The 15,434-nt window shown below is 43.7% G+C and overlaps 1 protein-coding gene across 1 annotated transcript in view; it reads right to left on the bottom strand.

Moving 5' to 3' along the window:
* Window positions 1–7,518: 7,518 nt before the first annotated feature.
* Window positions 7,519–15,434, bottom strand: part of GABRP (gamma-aminobutyric acid type A receptor subunit pi) — a 29,484-nt gene continuing 21,568 nt past the window's right edge. The window contains exons 7-9 of the mRNA XM_075131374.1: window positions 10,615–10,767; window positions 9,683–9,876; window positions 7,519–8,843 (exon numbers count right to left, since the gene is read on the bottom strand). Coding sequence (XP_074987475.1) covers window positions 8,541–8,843; window positions 9,683–9,876; window positions 10,615–10,767 — 650 coding nt within the window. The 3' untranslated portion in view covers window positions 7,519–8,540. The remainder of the gene's footprint in view (window positions 8,844–9,682; window positions 9,877–10,614; window positions 10,768–15,434) is intronic.

The following is a 15,434-nucleotide window of genomic DNA, read 5'->3' as shown; positions in this document are numbered from 1 at the left end:
CAGAAGATATTAAAGAGGGACCCAGTTCCATGAAGACTACAGGTCTTCCCTTTTCCCTTAGGCCTGCAGTTCACAGGGAGATTGCATCGCTCTTATTTCTGGGCAATGGCCTTCTTGGTCTTTTATCCCCACTGGCCACATGTTGTTATGAACTAGACATTCATACAATTCCTAATACTAAATTTCTAAGTCCTATTCCAATTTAACCTCTGTAATGCTATGAGGGAGGAAGAAAAACAAACAAACAAAACCTACCAGCTTTAGACAATTTGGCTCTGATGGGAAAAATTCCTTCCTGACCGCTAAACCAGGAGATCAGTCAGACCTATAGCACCTAAAACCATAGTTTCTTATTAATTATGGGGGAGGAGCAGAGGGGCCCCTAAAAGGGGTAAGACTCTCAAGAAACCCCCAGCATGGGTTTAAATTAATGATTGTGGGGAGCAAGGAGCCAATCAGCTTCCATCTCTCTCTGGCTGGCCAATGGAGCTCCTAGGGAGAGGAGGGGCTTGCCAGTGCATACACTTCCCTCTTTTGTTCTAAAGCTGGCAGGCACCTTACAGAGCCAATCAAGCTTCCTGCCCATTAAGCAGCTGGTGGCCGTTGTTTAGCTCCCATTCACAGTTTCTTTGGAGCATGTCATTCTTCCGTGGAAGAGGCAGTTTTAATTATCTCCTGTTAATACAATCAGGGCTTGTCTTCCCTGCAAAGTTAACTCAAGATGTAGCTAGAGTGTTGCCCCTAACTCGAGTCCCATCCACACACAAAAACCCTTTATCTGCATGTAATGGTGCTTTTAACTCACGTTGACCAGCCCGTCGGGGTGTTATGAGCTAAAACATAAGCAAGCACAACTTGTCAGCTGCTAGCATGACCATTCTGCAGTGTGGATGCAGGCTGGCTCCACTCAAGCGTCGCTAGTCCTCCAGTGCCTTCCCACAATTCCGCCCCCCTCTCCCTGCCATATGCCCGGAAAGGACAGACTAGCTCTCCCACAATACACAGAGGGAATTCATAGTGCAATGCAGCTTACTGCTAAGAATCACAGGATGTGCTCCCAGAATTCCTAGGGCCACAAATGAGTGAGTGCAGTGCCATTGTGAATGCAGCAACTTCACTGCTGTGTGGGGCCACAAGAAGGAGTCGCCTGACCTGATGCATCAGAACCAGATTTTCTGTGAGACCGTTCAGAAGGAGCTGCAGTGCCAAAAACTGCACATGAAGTACAGAGTCAAATCCCTCAGATGGGTTCACATGATCACCAGGAAACCAATGCCTTAACACGGTAACACAGAAGACGCCAAGTTTCTGAATCTTATTCACCATGCTGCACTGGACCCAACCAAGAAATACACAGAGCCACGGACAGAGAGCCAGGAAATTGGGTGGAACACCACACCCTTCGTTAGTGTGGACTACACCGACCACAGACTGTACTGCCCATGCCGGAACAGCGAGATCCCCAAGTACATGGCTGCCATGTGGCGCCTGAAGGAGCCAGTGAGAACATGTACTAGGGTGGCAGTAGCAACATTGCTTTGCTAGGCAGAGTTGTGTGGCGTTGAATGGAGTGTCTAAGCAATGTTGGTGTCTCCTTATTGCCATGTGTAGCCCTGTAGATTTCTGAGTAAGAAGGGAAGAGGAATCCCCAGCTGGGCCATACCTCTCAGAAGCTGATAGTGGTTAGGGAAATAAACCCATGTGAAAGTTAACAAAAACCCCAAACCCTAACTTGAGTATTTCACAGCGTGGCTGCTCTCACTGACCCTAGGCTAACTTGAGAGGAGTAACTCACATGTGGGTAATCTGAGTTAACTCTGACCCTCAGGCTCAGCCGACACTGCAATGAAACTCCTGGGGTTGGCCCATGTCATCATACGGGGGCTTACTATGAAAGTGGATAACCACAGATGAGATGTCAGTAATATTAAGAAAGTTCCTCCTATGTATGTATGTGTGTGGGCACACGTGCATATGTGTGAGCGAGGCCGGTTAGAATAGCCTGGCTGCTTCTCACACTTGTTACTTTCAAGTCCCTTTCATTCTTTCTATCCCTGTACTATACTCCTTACTCCCTCCCCGCTAGTAGATTTGCTTGAATACTTAAATTTACTTTAAGGTGTTCCCACTCCCCTAATCTGCCTTTGCTTTCAGAAATATGTATGTTTACTAGATTGGGGAACATACTACCCAAAGCTTTGGTGAATATTAGTTCACATTTTGTTTTCATAATTTAGTTTTGATTGTGTTTGCATTTCCTTTGTGTTCGACTTGTTTCTGCAGACAAACATTCGCGCAAATGAGTTTACTGGCCATAATGTTTACGGAGACCCCGATTCAGCAAAGCACTTAGGCATGTGCTTAGGTGCTTTCTAAGTCAGGGTCTGAAACTGCCTGATCTAAGCTGATTTAGCAGAGTAGCCACACAAGCGTTCACGAGGAAACCTGATTCTATCTGCTAGTGTTTGTCCCAATTAAGGCAAAAGAAACACACTGTGGGACCTGTGTCCAATCAAAGCAGATTAAATTTTGACTATCAAGTATTCATAATTAAGTGCCTGCAAACAAGCTATAGATCAAGAGTTATTCACAGATATTATTCAGCAAATAATATTGAATACTCCCTAAGTGAGAGAAAATTGCACCCTTGCACCCTTGCACCCTTGCAGGCAGTTCACAAAGCGAAACACAAATTAAATTGTTGGTTGCAAATTCCTCCCCCGTCCTCCGCCCCAGTGCTAGCATTTACAAATTATGAGAATTATAAAATCAATGAGAATAAATGAAACAAAATTGTCCACAGAAAATCCAAGAGCAGGACTTTGGTACAACCCAGTAAGAGAAATATTTACAGAACCCATGCTGGATTTGGTGGTTCCATCTGTTGTGCTTAGCACAGCAGAAGCAAAGAATGCAGTTTTCTTTGACCAGGTTGCTAAGTAGCATGCTACACTGGAAGTGCACATTCAGTGCTTCCCATGAAATGTGGCAGTGCCCAGAAGCAATATCACATGAGGTGTCCAGGGAAAAATTGAACATTACTTCTACATTTCTACAGTGACTAATCCCTCCGATTATTCATGAATAGTTGGCTGCCAAAATTTGAAATTTTCACTGTGGTTGGTTGGTCATCTAAGTCAGCTGGTATTATTCCCTGATTGGAGTCCTGATTCAGGAAAGCATTTAGGAGGTGGGGGGCCCTGGGAAGTAGTGGTTTGCAGGGGTGCTACAGAACCCCCAGGTTCCTGGCCCACGCCTTGGGTCCTGGCTGCCAGCCCGCGCGCCTGGCGGGGCACGGCAGGGGCCGGGTCCCGGTTGCCCGGCCCCACTCAGCAGGGTCCAGGCTGCTGGCTGCCCACTCCCGCGCCCAAGGCTGGTTCCATTCAGTGGAGGGGTCTCTGTGTGGGGGGCACTGGCCATAAGGGACTGCAGGGGCACTGTGGTTCTCAACCTGAGGCCCACAATGATAAATAAGTTGAGAACTATTGGGTTAGGTCAACCTAACTGTGTCACACTGGGTGTGAGCTTTTTCAGAGCCCTGAGTAACGTGGCTAGGTCAACCTAAGTTTTAGCTGTAGATGAGGCCTCAGAGAAAAAAAAGAGAGCATCTCAAGAGTGACTCTATCTATGCCTCATGGTGACTGTGAACAACACGTTGTGGTCATTAGTGTCAAAGGTAAGTGATAGATCTACAAGAATCAGTCTGCACTCTTGGGGCCAGATCCATAGCTGGTGTAAACTGGTGCAACTCCATTGAAATCAATGGAGCTATACTGATTTACACTAGCAGAGACAAATCCTCCATTGTTCTGGTGCAGGTGTGGTGGGACGAGGCCGAGGTGGCTTTATGTCACCTTTATCTCCCTTTCTCTGAAATCTTGGGCCTAGCTGGAGGCTGGTTTGAGCTCAGTCCAACAGAACAGCCTCCTGGCTACTCCAGTTGCACCCACCTGAGGTCAGATTTAAGATTTTGTGTTGCAGTGTATTTGTGAGGAGTTGGGTGTGTGCATTGTGTTATTGTACATGCTGGAGGTGTATGGAACTTATTTATAAAGGGCTAGAGTCTGTCACTGAAAGTGACTGTGGAGGTTAAGGGACATTAAAGAAGGATCCTGCACTTAAAGTGAAGCAAGTGCTTAAGTGCTTTGCTGAATCGGGACCTCCAGGAATAATCTGGCCAGTAAACTCTTTTGCTCAAATGTTTGCAGAAAGCCAGCTCAATGGGAATGCAAACACATTTGGGCATTTCCTTGCTTGTAAAGGATTGTGAAGGTGGATGTTCCCCTGAACCACCCATAACTAATTTTTAAGTAACGATTTTTCTTTGTGGGATATGTGTGTATGGTACTATTTTATATATATAGTGTGTATGCTATATAACGTAGACCCCAAACTAGTAACACATAGAATGAATTGTGTTGACACTTTCAAAAATATTGGTTGTTTTTTTTCTGAGTTGGGGCAGGGGCAGAAGAATTTCAGCTCACAGAGAACTTCTTTGAACAAGTTATGAGCCCCTCTTAAAAAGGTAGCGTTGTCAAATAGAGTGCTCAGCCTCAACCCTGGGAGCTGCTAACCATTTCCACTATAATAGAGAAAGTTCCCTTTGTTAAGTGCTTGTGTGTGAAGCTCAGCTTAGAACAGATAACAGCATTTTAGTTGGGATTAAAGGAAGAAATTGACGCAAAAAGAAAGTGGTGATTTTTAAAAGAACAGATGATCTCTCCAGGGCTTTGGTTTTATATTTCAAACATTCACTTTATTACATTTTATGGAATAGAGTTTAAATGCCACTATGTACAAGCCTACATTTCATTACTGGAATTTTGTTTATTCACTTGCCATTGTTGTTCGGTTCCCATTTTTTTCTCTGGTGCTGCACTTAATACAAGGTATGATTTATGAATATGTGGTTTTGATCCTTCACAATGTACTGTAGCAAAATGGTTCAATAAAAAGTTATTAAAGTAAGAAATCCATAAAGTTTCATATGCTTTGCCCAACTTCTATAACAAACCCTCGTAAGAGACTTAGCTCACTTTAGTCAGTCACATACCCAGCACACACTCATACTTGCACAACTTCTAATACAAATATGCAGGCAGATATGTCCTTTCTCAGGCAAAACTCCTCCTGAAGACACACACTGCAGTCAACAGTAGTTTTGCCTGAGTAAGAACTTCTAGATTATGCCTTTAGTAATGTAATGAAAGTTGCATATATCAAAAAGAAAAAAAACAGCCATATACAATCTATTTAAGAGACTTATTTTAAAATCAGGAAATTAAACCATCCGCTCTAGCATAAAGATACACAATACCAAATGGCATTTGGTTCCCAAATGCTCAGTACTTTGAAGTGTGGGTGGAGGGACACACACATTTAACTCATTTCTAGAACAAAGCGGTCAGTCATGCTGATTTTGGAGTGAGCAAAATAGAGCCAACAAACAGAATTAGGTCCCGAGCGCTGCTTTGAATTTGACTTTCTGGAGAAGTGTAATAGTGTTCTACACTTAAACAACAACCTATTACTCCATCTCTACCTCTATCTGCAAAGGCAGCTTTGTCCCTTACCGAGGCTGCATGGATAAAGACCATCAAGAATATATTATTGTTGAGGAAGGAGGTGTTAATGATGGCATTTCATTGTTAAACAACCCATTGACCTGCACAGTGCTACTCCTTCCCCATGCCAGAATATGCTACACACAGCTTTGGCAACTTGGGAGGTTGCTTCTGGAGTTCTGTGGTTTCCAGTGCCCTGACAAATGTCATCTCTCACAATGTCACCTGCTCAGTAAGTCTAGGGTGCAAGAGGCAAAGGGCTTAATAATAGAACATGGAACTTGAGAGATGATGCAGTTTTTAAGCTATCTGTGTTTGATTAAAGATCCAGTCAGGGCTGTTCAGTGGTTTGCGTGAAATGTGAACTCAATCCAGTTCCTAGCAGGCAGCTGATTACATTATAAAACCCATCACCTCACTTTACTCCCTTGTTGGTGTCTGAGCAGAGGCGCCAAGGCCAGTGTGGACTACAGAGACTGTATTAGTCCTATGCCACGTAGACATTCTCTCATTGCGTTGGAGTCGAGTCACCTTGGCAGGGCAGCTTGCACAGCTGCTGTTATCTGTGCTGTAACTGTAAAGAGGACTGGGCGAGAGGGCTTTCAGTTCTGGCAGCTTGTGCCATCATCTTGAAGCAATGGGAGCTGCCTGGACTTCTCTTAGGTACAATTTTAAAAGAGTCATACAAAAATTATCTATAGAGTCAGTGATGTGTCACACTGTAGCAAATGAATTAGACAGGGAGATAATGAGTTTTTAGGCACTCAAATCCAAGAGTGTAGGAGTTCAAGAGGGACTTCAATAAATCTCCAGGCACAGAGAATGTTAGGGGAACTTCTTTTTTTTTAAAAGCAGGAAGAGAGAAATCGTACTGAGATTAAACACCTGCATGATGTACTGGTTGTGCTGTTGGGCTTTTATTCAAGAACAGAAACAAGTGCCCTATTGCCAACCTCAAGTGGTCAAAATCATGAATCAGGTCAAACAAAAATCATGAGATTGGCTTAAAGATCAGGAGATTTTACATTTGGATTCCTTTCATCAGCCTCGTAGGTTTGGAGTCTTTAGGCTTCATGTTTTCAAGCTTTTCTCTACAACTACGAGGGCTAGAAATGGACTAATTTTTAAAACGAAAGATAAGAAATGGTTTTCAAAGGGGATGGAAGCTGGCCTTTAAATGACCCATTTTTCACATGGACGTGCTGTTATATGAAGAACCCATTTTTGTGCACACAAATGGGATCAGCATTTGCAAATTCCATCACTATGACCCTCCCTGAGTCTGCAAATCCTGTGCGTGTGTGTGCGCGCACGCAACTCTGCATTTTTCCATATGATAAAACAGACATCAGAAAAACACTTGCCCACAAGCTAGCACAAACAATATTTGGAGTGCAATGTTAGAGGCAAAATCTCAGCTTTTTATTTGCCTTCCCGTACAATTTGTGAAACAAGAATTGTCAAGAGGTAACAAAAGTTGCAGCAGGGTTGCTGTGATTTTCCCCTGGTGTTATCTGGACCTGTGATTTGCTAGATCACTTCAATCGTCGACTTTGGGAGCCAGCCATACCCTGCTCTGCTGTGACAACCCCCTCTCTTGGGTTTTTCCTGCACAGCCTCTAGCATGTAAGCTGCTCCCAGCTATGTGAGTGAGCACTTTTGGCCAGCTGCTGCTTGGATTGTGCAAGCAAATGACACTAGCCAATATCTTCGGTCCCAGACACAACCCTAGGAACCTCAGTCTTGCAGTGTCCAGTTATGCCCTCTGGACACTGCAAGCTTATATGAGTTTGTCAATTTAACAAAGAAATTGATATGTACCAGGCTTGTTATCCCAAGGGGAGTCTCTGACACACTTCATAACAAACACACTGCTTCAGGTAGAACAAACAAATACATTTATTAACTACAAAAGATAGATTTTAAGTGATTATAAGTCACAGCACAAGAAGTCAGATTTGGTGAAATGAAATAAAAGCAAAATGCATTCTAAGCTAATCTTAACACTTTCAGTGTCCTTACAAACTTATATGCTTTTCACCACAGGCTGGCACCTTCTCACCACAGGCTTCTCACCTTCAGCCAGGCTCTCCCCTTTGACCGGCATTTCAGATGCTTGGTTGTGGTGTCTGTAGATGGAGGTGGAAGAGAAAGAGCATGGCAAATGTCTCTCCCTTTTATCATGTTCTTTCTTCCCCCTTGGCTTCCCCCCCGCTTCAGAGTCAAGTGAGCATTACCTCATTGTAGTCCCAAACTGACCAAGGGAAGGGGGGTGGTGACTCACTTGAGAGTCCAATCCTTTGTTGCTGCCTAGGCCAGAGTCCTTTGTTCTTGTGAGGCTGGGCTGGGTTTGTCCAATACATGCTCTGATGAGGTATGAACTGCCCCTCTGCTCCTGGAGAGTTTTTGCCTGGGTTTGTTTTAAGCCATAAGGACACATTTTCAGCCTCATAACTATATACATGGAATTACAACCTATAACATTATTAAAACAACAATGCTCAGCGCATCATGAGCCTTCCGAAGACAGCTAATGTGACAAACTTTGCATTGGATACCACACAGTCATATTATAAGGATGAACATGGGGGTGAAGGGTGTTCCCCCGAGATTCAGAGCATCACAGTTGCCATCGTAGATTAATAGCATTCTATGGAGAGAAAAGTGGCTGAATCACAAGTACACTCTGGCCCACATGTATTAAAAGAAACTCAAGACAAGGAACAGGATAAAAATGTTGGTTATAGAGCAATAATAAGGGTTTACTGGCTGTATTTCTGGTCCCCAATGTTCTGAGAATTGCAGCTCCTTCTATGAGCTGTGGAAGATGTACCTTTCTTTCCAGGACGAGTGTAATGTGGTAGGATTAGCTCAGTGAGTTTTCTGTCCAGTAAGGGGTATCAAGGAATAAAGGTGGGTTGGTCCCACCTGGTTTCAAGCTCCTCTGAAATGTGAGAATGAAGGTGTCATTTTCTAAAAATACAGATAGTAAGCCCAGTAAAATACATTGACCAGCATGAAAAACAAAGGAAAAAGTAACTTTGAGTAATGGTCAACATTGCTGGGATTCTGAATTGTGAAATAGCTGATGATCCTGTGCATTTTGTTTCTCAGCACAAACCTAATTTTGTCATGGGTTTTCATGGTCAGGTTACAATAGTCGACGTTATCGCTGGAAATCTCAGTGCTGGCTAAGTTTATTTTCTGCTTATAACTGGTGATGGAGCTATTGAGGATGTTTGTGATGTTGACTTCTTCAGTTTCTTTGGTAGGCCCCTAGGAGATGATAGAGCACAATTAATGTTAGGTGATGTGATTTGGATACACATGTATTGCACTGGCTAAGTGTGTCATATCCTTCTTTATTGACTGCTCTGTACAGAAGATAAGAGACTACACACAGCTCTCAACTAAGGGAGTTACTCCTTTAGCTTAAGTGGTAGAGCCCTATGCTTTAGACCTGAAGGGCCTATCACTGTTGATGACCCATAATGCTAGGGTTGTTACATGCAAAACTTAAACATTTAGAAAGTGCCATCTTATGGATCACAGCAGTATTTCCTGAAGGATGGAGGTATTCCTTGGAGGTCTCTATTCCAAGCACTGAGGCAGCCCAATCCTCTTAGCTTATAAAATTGGCTGGGTGCACAGCATAAGGCTGCATGCCAATAGAAAAGAAAAGTCCCTGCAGGCTTCATGTTGCAACATGCAGTTCTCCCCATGGTCACAGTGGTCTTCCCCACTGGTGTAATGCTTTGGCTTGGCACAGTTACTCACCAAATTTTGCCAGCAAGAAAGGTTCTTCTGGCTATTAACATGCATCTAGACAATCAGTGAACACTGTCAGATTTGTTAGGATTCTGGAACTAGTAGCACTCAGTGATTCCAGACACTAGCATCATGGCAATGGGCCAGTGTTGCGTGAGACTGTGGGAGTTGTATTTACCATTGCTTAATGGGTACAGGAACAAGAGAGAGACACTCATGTACCTCTTATTCGTCTCCCAACAGGAAGACTATTTCTCTAGTTCACTCTTCCCTGGATATGCCATTAACAAGGACCAACTACAGCTGACTCAATATCACCTTGCTCATTAAGGAACCTCTGTATGTACCTTTTGAGGCTCTTTAGCTGCACGTTTTTGTGATGAGCTGTAGTGAGCAATTGCATATTCCACCAGGGCACCAAAAATGAAACTGAAGCAGATGCCAAGGTAAACGTCAATGGCCTTTATGAAGCAGTTGGTTTTAGATAGCGAGGTCCGGGAGCCAATCATCAGAGTTGTCATCGACAGCACAGTTGTTACTCCTGTAAGGCAGAGAAGGACATCTTTTCAGGTCCAACGGGAAAGCATTTCACCCAAACTTCAGGAAACAAAAAGCCTGGTTCTCTTACCTATTGGATAGTCCTTTACACCAAGGCCCAGTGGATGTAACACTACCAAATCCAAATCCTCCATTGACTTAGAACGGTAAGCACTTCATACCACTTTGTACAGATGGGGGAAGCAGAAAATGCAACTTCTCCACCCAGGGAATCCAGTGGGAAGAGAAGCTTCCGCCCCACAGCTGCTGAAGTGCACCAGTGTAAAAGGCCAGCCCCTCTGTGTTGTTCTTCTTCCCTCCCCTGGGCTCTTTTCTTACCCTCAGCTAGTGCAAAAAGTCCCTCTCCGGGGGAAGTGCAGAACCTAAGTGATGTCACTTCCTGAAATATTAACCCAGATGCAGATACCCTGGTAGATGGAGGGGAGCCTAAAATAGACAGCAGGCGCGCCTCAGGTCCTGGATCGCATTGGAGCCCTGGCCATGCAGAGCTCTGGTGGGGATGGGGGGAAGGTTCCGACTAGAATGTACTCCTCCACCCTCCATGCTCCTAATCTGGCTCTTCTCCACATGCCAAAGCTGAAGTGCCACCAGGCCCTTTGCATTTGTCATTCTCCATTTCCATGCTCATCTGAGAAAAGCTGGCATTTGGCTGTACTGCACACTGCACTCTGCCCTCTCACTTGCACATGCCTCAAGTACCTTTCCCCCGGCAGCAGCTCACCAATGCAGGTTCTTGCCGGAACCGAATCCAGGGTGATCCAAAAAGAAACCCAGGACAAGACAACGAGCAGCGTGGAAGGAACATAGGTCTCCAAAATGAAGTACAGGATATTTCTTCGCAGCTCAAAGTGCAGTATCAGTCTCGGGTAGTTGCCTGTTAGGCAAAGCAAGGACACATGCCACAAAAGCAAGGTTTCCAGAGAGAGTTTGATTAGGATTCAAGCACATCATAGGCCAGCTCCTCAGCTGATGTGAACCAGCACAGCTCCATTGAAGTCATTGGAGTGACATCAAGTTACATCAGTAGAGGGACTGACCCATCTTATCTTTTTATTCATTTCATATTTCATAAACAAACCAATGTACAATGTAAGTTAATTAACAATGTATGGTAAGCAAGAGATATTTAAAACAAATAGGCAGCTCACCAAGGACTCCCCAACTTATTATTTACAGGGAATATTTCACACTATTACCCTAACAAAGCCTGGAGATAGGTTGTTCCTTCATTTCATCTCTAACAAGCAGCACAGAGTATTTTTCCCAAGGAAGCATGTTAAAGGGACTCTGACAGGTTAAAATTCTGATCCAATACCCACTGAAGTAAATGGGAGTCTTTCCATTGAACCCAGTGGGCTCTGGGTCAGGCTCAGAAATAGCACCCCACTCTGTTAACATTACAGGAATTTTACAGTCTAATTTATTTATTGCTATTCATGCTGCTTAGCGACTGCTTGCATCTCTCTCCACGTAGGCAAGGAAATCAGACTAACGCACTTCACTTCAGCCTCAAGTCAATTTCACCATCAGTCTGTCATGAAGCTAGCACAGGGCTGTAGTGCTTGAGTTGCAAACGCTGTGTTGTGATGGTTATTTGGTGCTTTAGAACCTTTGCCACTGGCACGGAAAAAACACAATGGAAGGAAAAAGAAAAGGAGTACTTGTGGCACCTTAGAGACTAACCAATTTATTTGAGCATAAGCTTTCGTGAGCTACAGCTCAGCTCACGAAAGCTTATGCTCAAATAAATTGGTTAGTCTCTAAGGTGCCACAAGTACTCCTTTTCTTTTTGCGAATACAGACTAACATGGCTGTTACTCTGAAACCTGTCATAATGGAAGGAAACATTTCTATTAACCTTGTGCTGTGTAAAAGCTTCTTTCTCACACAATCTGTATTTTAGGTCAAATCGGACCAGACAATGTCTCCAAGGGAGAACAGAATGTAAGCTTTGCTTTATTCCTCTCTATAGGCCAGCTTCCCTGCCAGTGTAAATTGATATAGCAACACCGACTTCAAAGGAGTGACACCGATTTACATCAGCTGGGGATCTGTCCCATAATGTCTTTAAGGCCAGTTAACCTGTTACAATGCTTCCTACATCAATGTGCATCTCTAAGTTTTCTACAGCAAACAGCAAGGGTGGTAGCTGGTTGGCCTTGTAGCTTAATAATAGCCCATTGAAATGTGAACACAGGTTTCTACTTCGTAGGCTGGTAGGAAGTGGGAATATCACCACAGAATTAAAGTTCTCAACCATGGAAGGCCAATGGGAAAGAGGGAATGCTTTGTGCCATTACAACTGGATGCAATATTGTGTCCTCTGCTGTGTACCATAGAACTGCTGTAGCATGTCTGTAATGATTTGGTTAAATACAATATATGATATAACCACTAACAGTCTTTGTGTGCTGTATAGCGTTCCAGACAGGATGTGATCTCTAGTAAACAAGGGATACCAAAACTGGAACAAAGTTGTGTGGAAGCTCATCTGTTTGCCTGTAGCTGTTTCCTTAAATAAACACCTCTTGTCAGGACCGTCCTTAGAATTTATGGGGCTCTACGCATTATTATTATTAAACTGGTGCCCCATGCCCGTTAGCAGCCCGGGCTCACAGCCCAGGGGCGGGAGATGGACAAGGCAGCAAAGGACACCGAGCCACCTGGCCCGCCTCACTGTGGCGGAGAGTCACAGTTCCCCGCAGAGAGCCCCGTACCCTCTCCTTCATGCAGAATGTGCCGCGCCGGCGCATTCAGCTCTGAATACAGCCCCTGACAAAGGACACTGCAGTGCGCACTGGGTGTGCTGGAGCAGACTTGCTCTTACCTGCCGTCATGGGTGGTGGGTGAAGCTACCACTTGAGGAGGCTAGCTCCCCAGCCCACCTCTTCTGCCTATGGTCCCACCCAACTTCCACTCCTGCTCTGCCCCACTCCGCCCAGGCCCCGACCTCTCCCCACTGTCTCCCTCCTCTCTTCCCTCCCCGCTCACCCCCTTCTGACCAAATCCCTGAACCCAAATGAAGCAAATGACATGCTCCATTTTCTTTAGAAAGAAATTACAGAAGAGTGTTTTTTTTCAAATGTTTTCCACTGCATGCCAGATGGTGAAGACTGGAGATGGAGAAGGTACCTAATTAAAAGCACTAAACTTGGGAATAAAAAAATATCAGTCACAGGTTTTTTGATATACCCTGAAATTTGTCAGAGATTTATTTGCAAAAACTTTGTAGTAAGGGCAAGTCAGCTGTCCTGCTGAATACAACATTAAATATTATCGAATACATGATGCAGCTCGTCTCTGTTTTACATTTTCTTAATCAGTATTTCTAAACTGCTTTTATATTTTAAATGTACTCTTAAGCATTCATAAAGTAATCATTCCAGATTTAATTCACTGAAACAAAGACATTATTTTAAATTAATCAGTCACAGAGGTTTAGTGTGTTCATAACAATGTTCATTGCTTTTAGAAAAAGGGAACATTAATTTACTTTGTGCGATCTCCATAACAATAGACATGTTTATGAAATTTGACCAACTTTAAAAAATATGTTTCCAAAGATTTTAGGCATAACAGAGGATTTTATATGTTACTAACCAACTGATTTTGCTGGAGTGTTCTCTTAAAACTAGTTCATCAAATAGTCAGAAGTAAAGAAAAGGAAACTTGTTTGTCCAGCTATCTGTAAGGAAGGGGTGTTGTCCCATTAAGGCAGGGTGGCCAACCTGAGCCTGAGAAGGAGCCAGAATTTATCAATGTACATTGCTAAAGAGCCACAGTAATATGTCAGCAGCCCAACATCAGCTCCCACCCTGCTCCTAGCACCTCCCACCCATTGGCAGCCCCGCCAATCAGCGCCCCCCTCTCTCTCCCGATCAGCTGTTTTGTGGCATGCAGGAGGCTCTGCGGGGGAGGAGGAGGAGTGAGGGCATAGCAGGCTCAGGGGAGGGGGTGGGAAGGGGTGGAGTGGGGACAAGGCCTGTGGCAGAGCCAGGGGTTGAGCAGTGAGCACCCCCTGGCACATTGGAAAGTTGGCACCTGTAGCTTCAGCCTCGGAGTTGGTGCCTATACAAGGAGCCTCATATTAACTTCTGAAGAGCCACATGTGGCTCCGGAGCCACAGGTTGGCCACTCCTGAATTAAGGGCTCTCTTCAACAGGGTGGGTGAAGGGAGAAAGGGATGGACAGAAAGGACAGGAAGACTTTGGAAGCAAGTTTTTTGTATTATAGTAATTAAAATTAAAATGTGTAGTTTAGATAAGGGTAGTCTTTTGAAGGATTTATTTAAAAAACTATATGTCTGAAGATCCAAGCATTTAAGGCTAAAGATGAATACTCAGATTGTGCATATAAAAATCTATGCAAGGATTTATTAGAGATGTGATTTTATAATCTTCAGCAACACACTAATGAAATATTTTTAAAGCAAATTTTAAACGAAGGTCCTGTAGACTAACATGTTCTGAGTAAATATTATAGTACTGCACAACTGTTTTTGTCAGTAAATTCAAAAACTGACAGTATATACCTGAGGGTTGGCAAATGCATGCTAAATGGCTCTGTCAAGGTTCCTTCCCCACTCTGAACTCTAGGGTACAGATGTGGGGACCTGCATGAAAACCTCCTAAGCTTACTTTTACCAGCTTAGGTTAAAACTTCCCCAAGGTACAAACTGTTTTATCTTTTGCCCTTGGACTTCCACTGCCACCACCAAACGTCTAACCCGGTTTATTTTTGAGAAAGCGTTGTTTGGAAACGTCTTTCCCCCCAAAATCCTCACCAAAACCTTGCACCCCCCTTCCTGGGGAAGGTTTGATAAAAATCCTCACCAATTTGCATAGGTGACCACAGACCCAAACCCTTAGATCTTAAGAACAATGAAAAAAGCATTCAGTTTCTTACAAGAAGAATTTTAATAGAAGAAAGAGTAAAAAGAATCACCTCTGTAAAATCAGGATGGTAAATACCTTACAGGGTAATTAGATTCAAAACATAGAGAATCCCTCTAGGCAAAACCTTAAGTTACAAAAAGCCACAAAGACAGGAATATCCATTCTATTCAGCACAGTTTATTTTCTCAGCCATTTAAAGAAATCATAATCTAACGCATATCTAGCTAGATTACTTACTAAGTTCTAAGACTCCATTCCTGTTCTGTCCCTGGCAAAAGCATCACACAGACAGACCCTTTGTTTCTCCCTCCCTCCAGCTTTTGAAAGTATCTTGTCTCCTCATTGGTCATTTTGGTCAGGTGCCAGCAAGGTTATCCTAGCTTCTTAACCCTTTACAGGTGAAAGGATTTTTCCTCTGGCCAGGAGGGATTTTAAAGGTCATATTATCTCTGACACTAGGGAAGGAAGTTTAAACCAGCTGGTAATGAGAAATACATTCCCATTGCATCAAGACAGAAGTGACCTTTGGAAACAAATAAATATTCAACAAGTTAGTTTTGATCCCAGTTACTTTAAGCCTTTCCTGGAATGCTTAATGCAGTATTTATAGTTTGCAGACACACAAAGCACAATCTAGGTTTTTCTG

Source organism: Caretta caretta, chromosome 8 (genome assembly GCF_965140235.1).
Source record: "Caretta caretta isolate rCarCar2 chromosome 8, rCarCar1.hap1, whole genome shotgun sequence".
NCBI classification, from domain to species: Eukaryota; Metazoa; Chordata; order Testudines; family Cheloniidae; genus Caretta; species Caretta caretta.
This window is presented reverse-complemented; position numbering and strand designations above follow the sequence as displayed.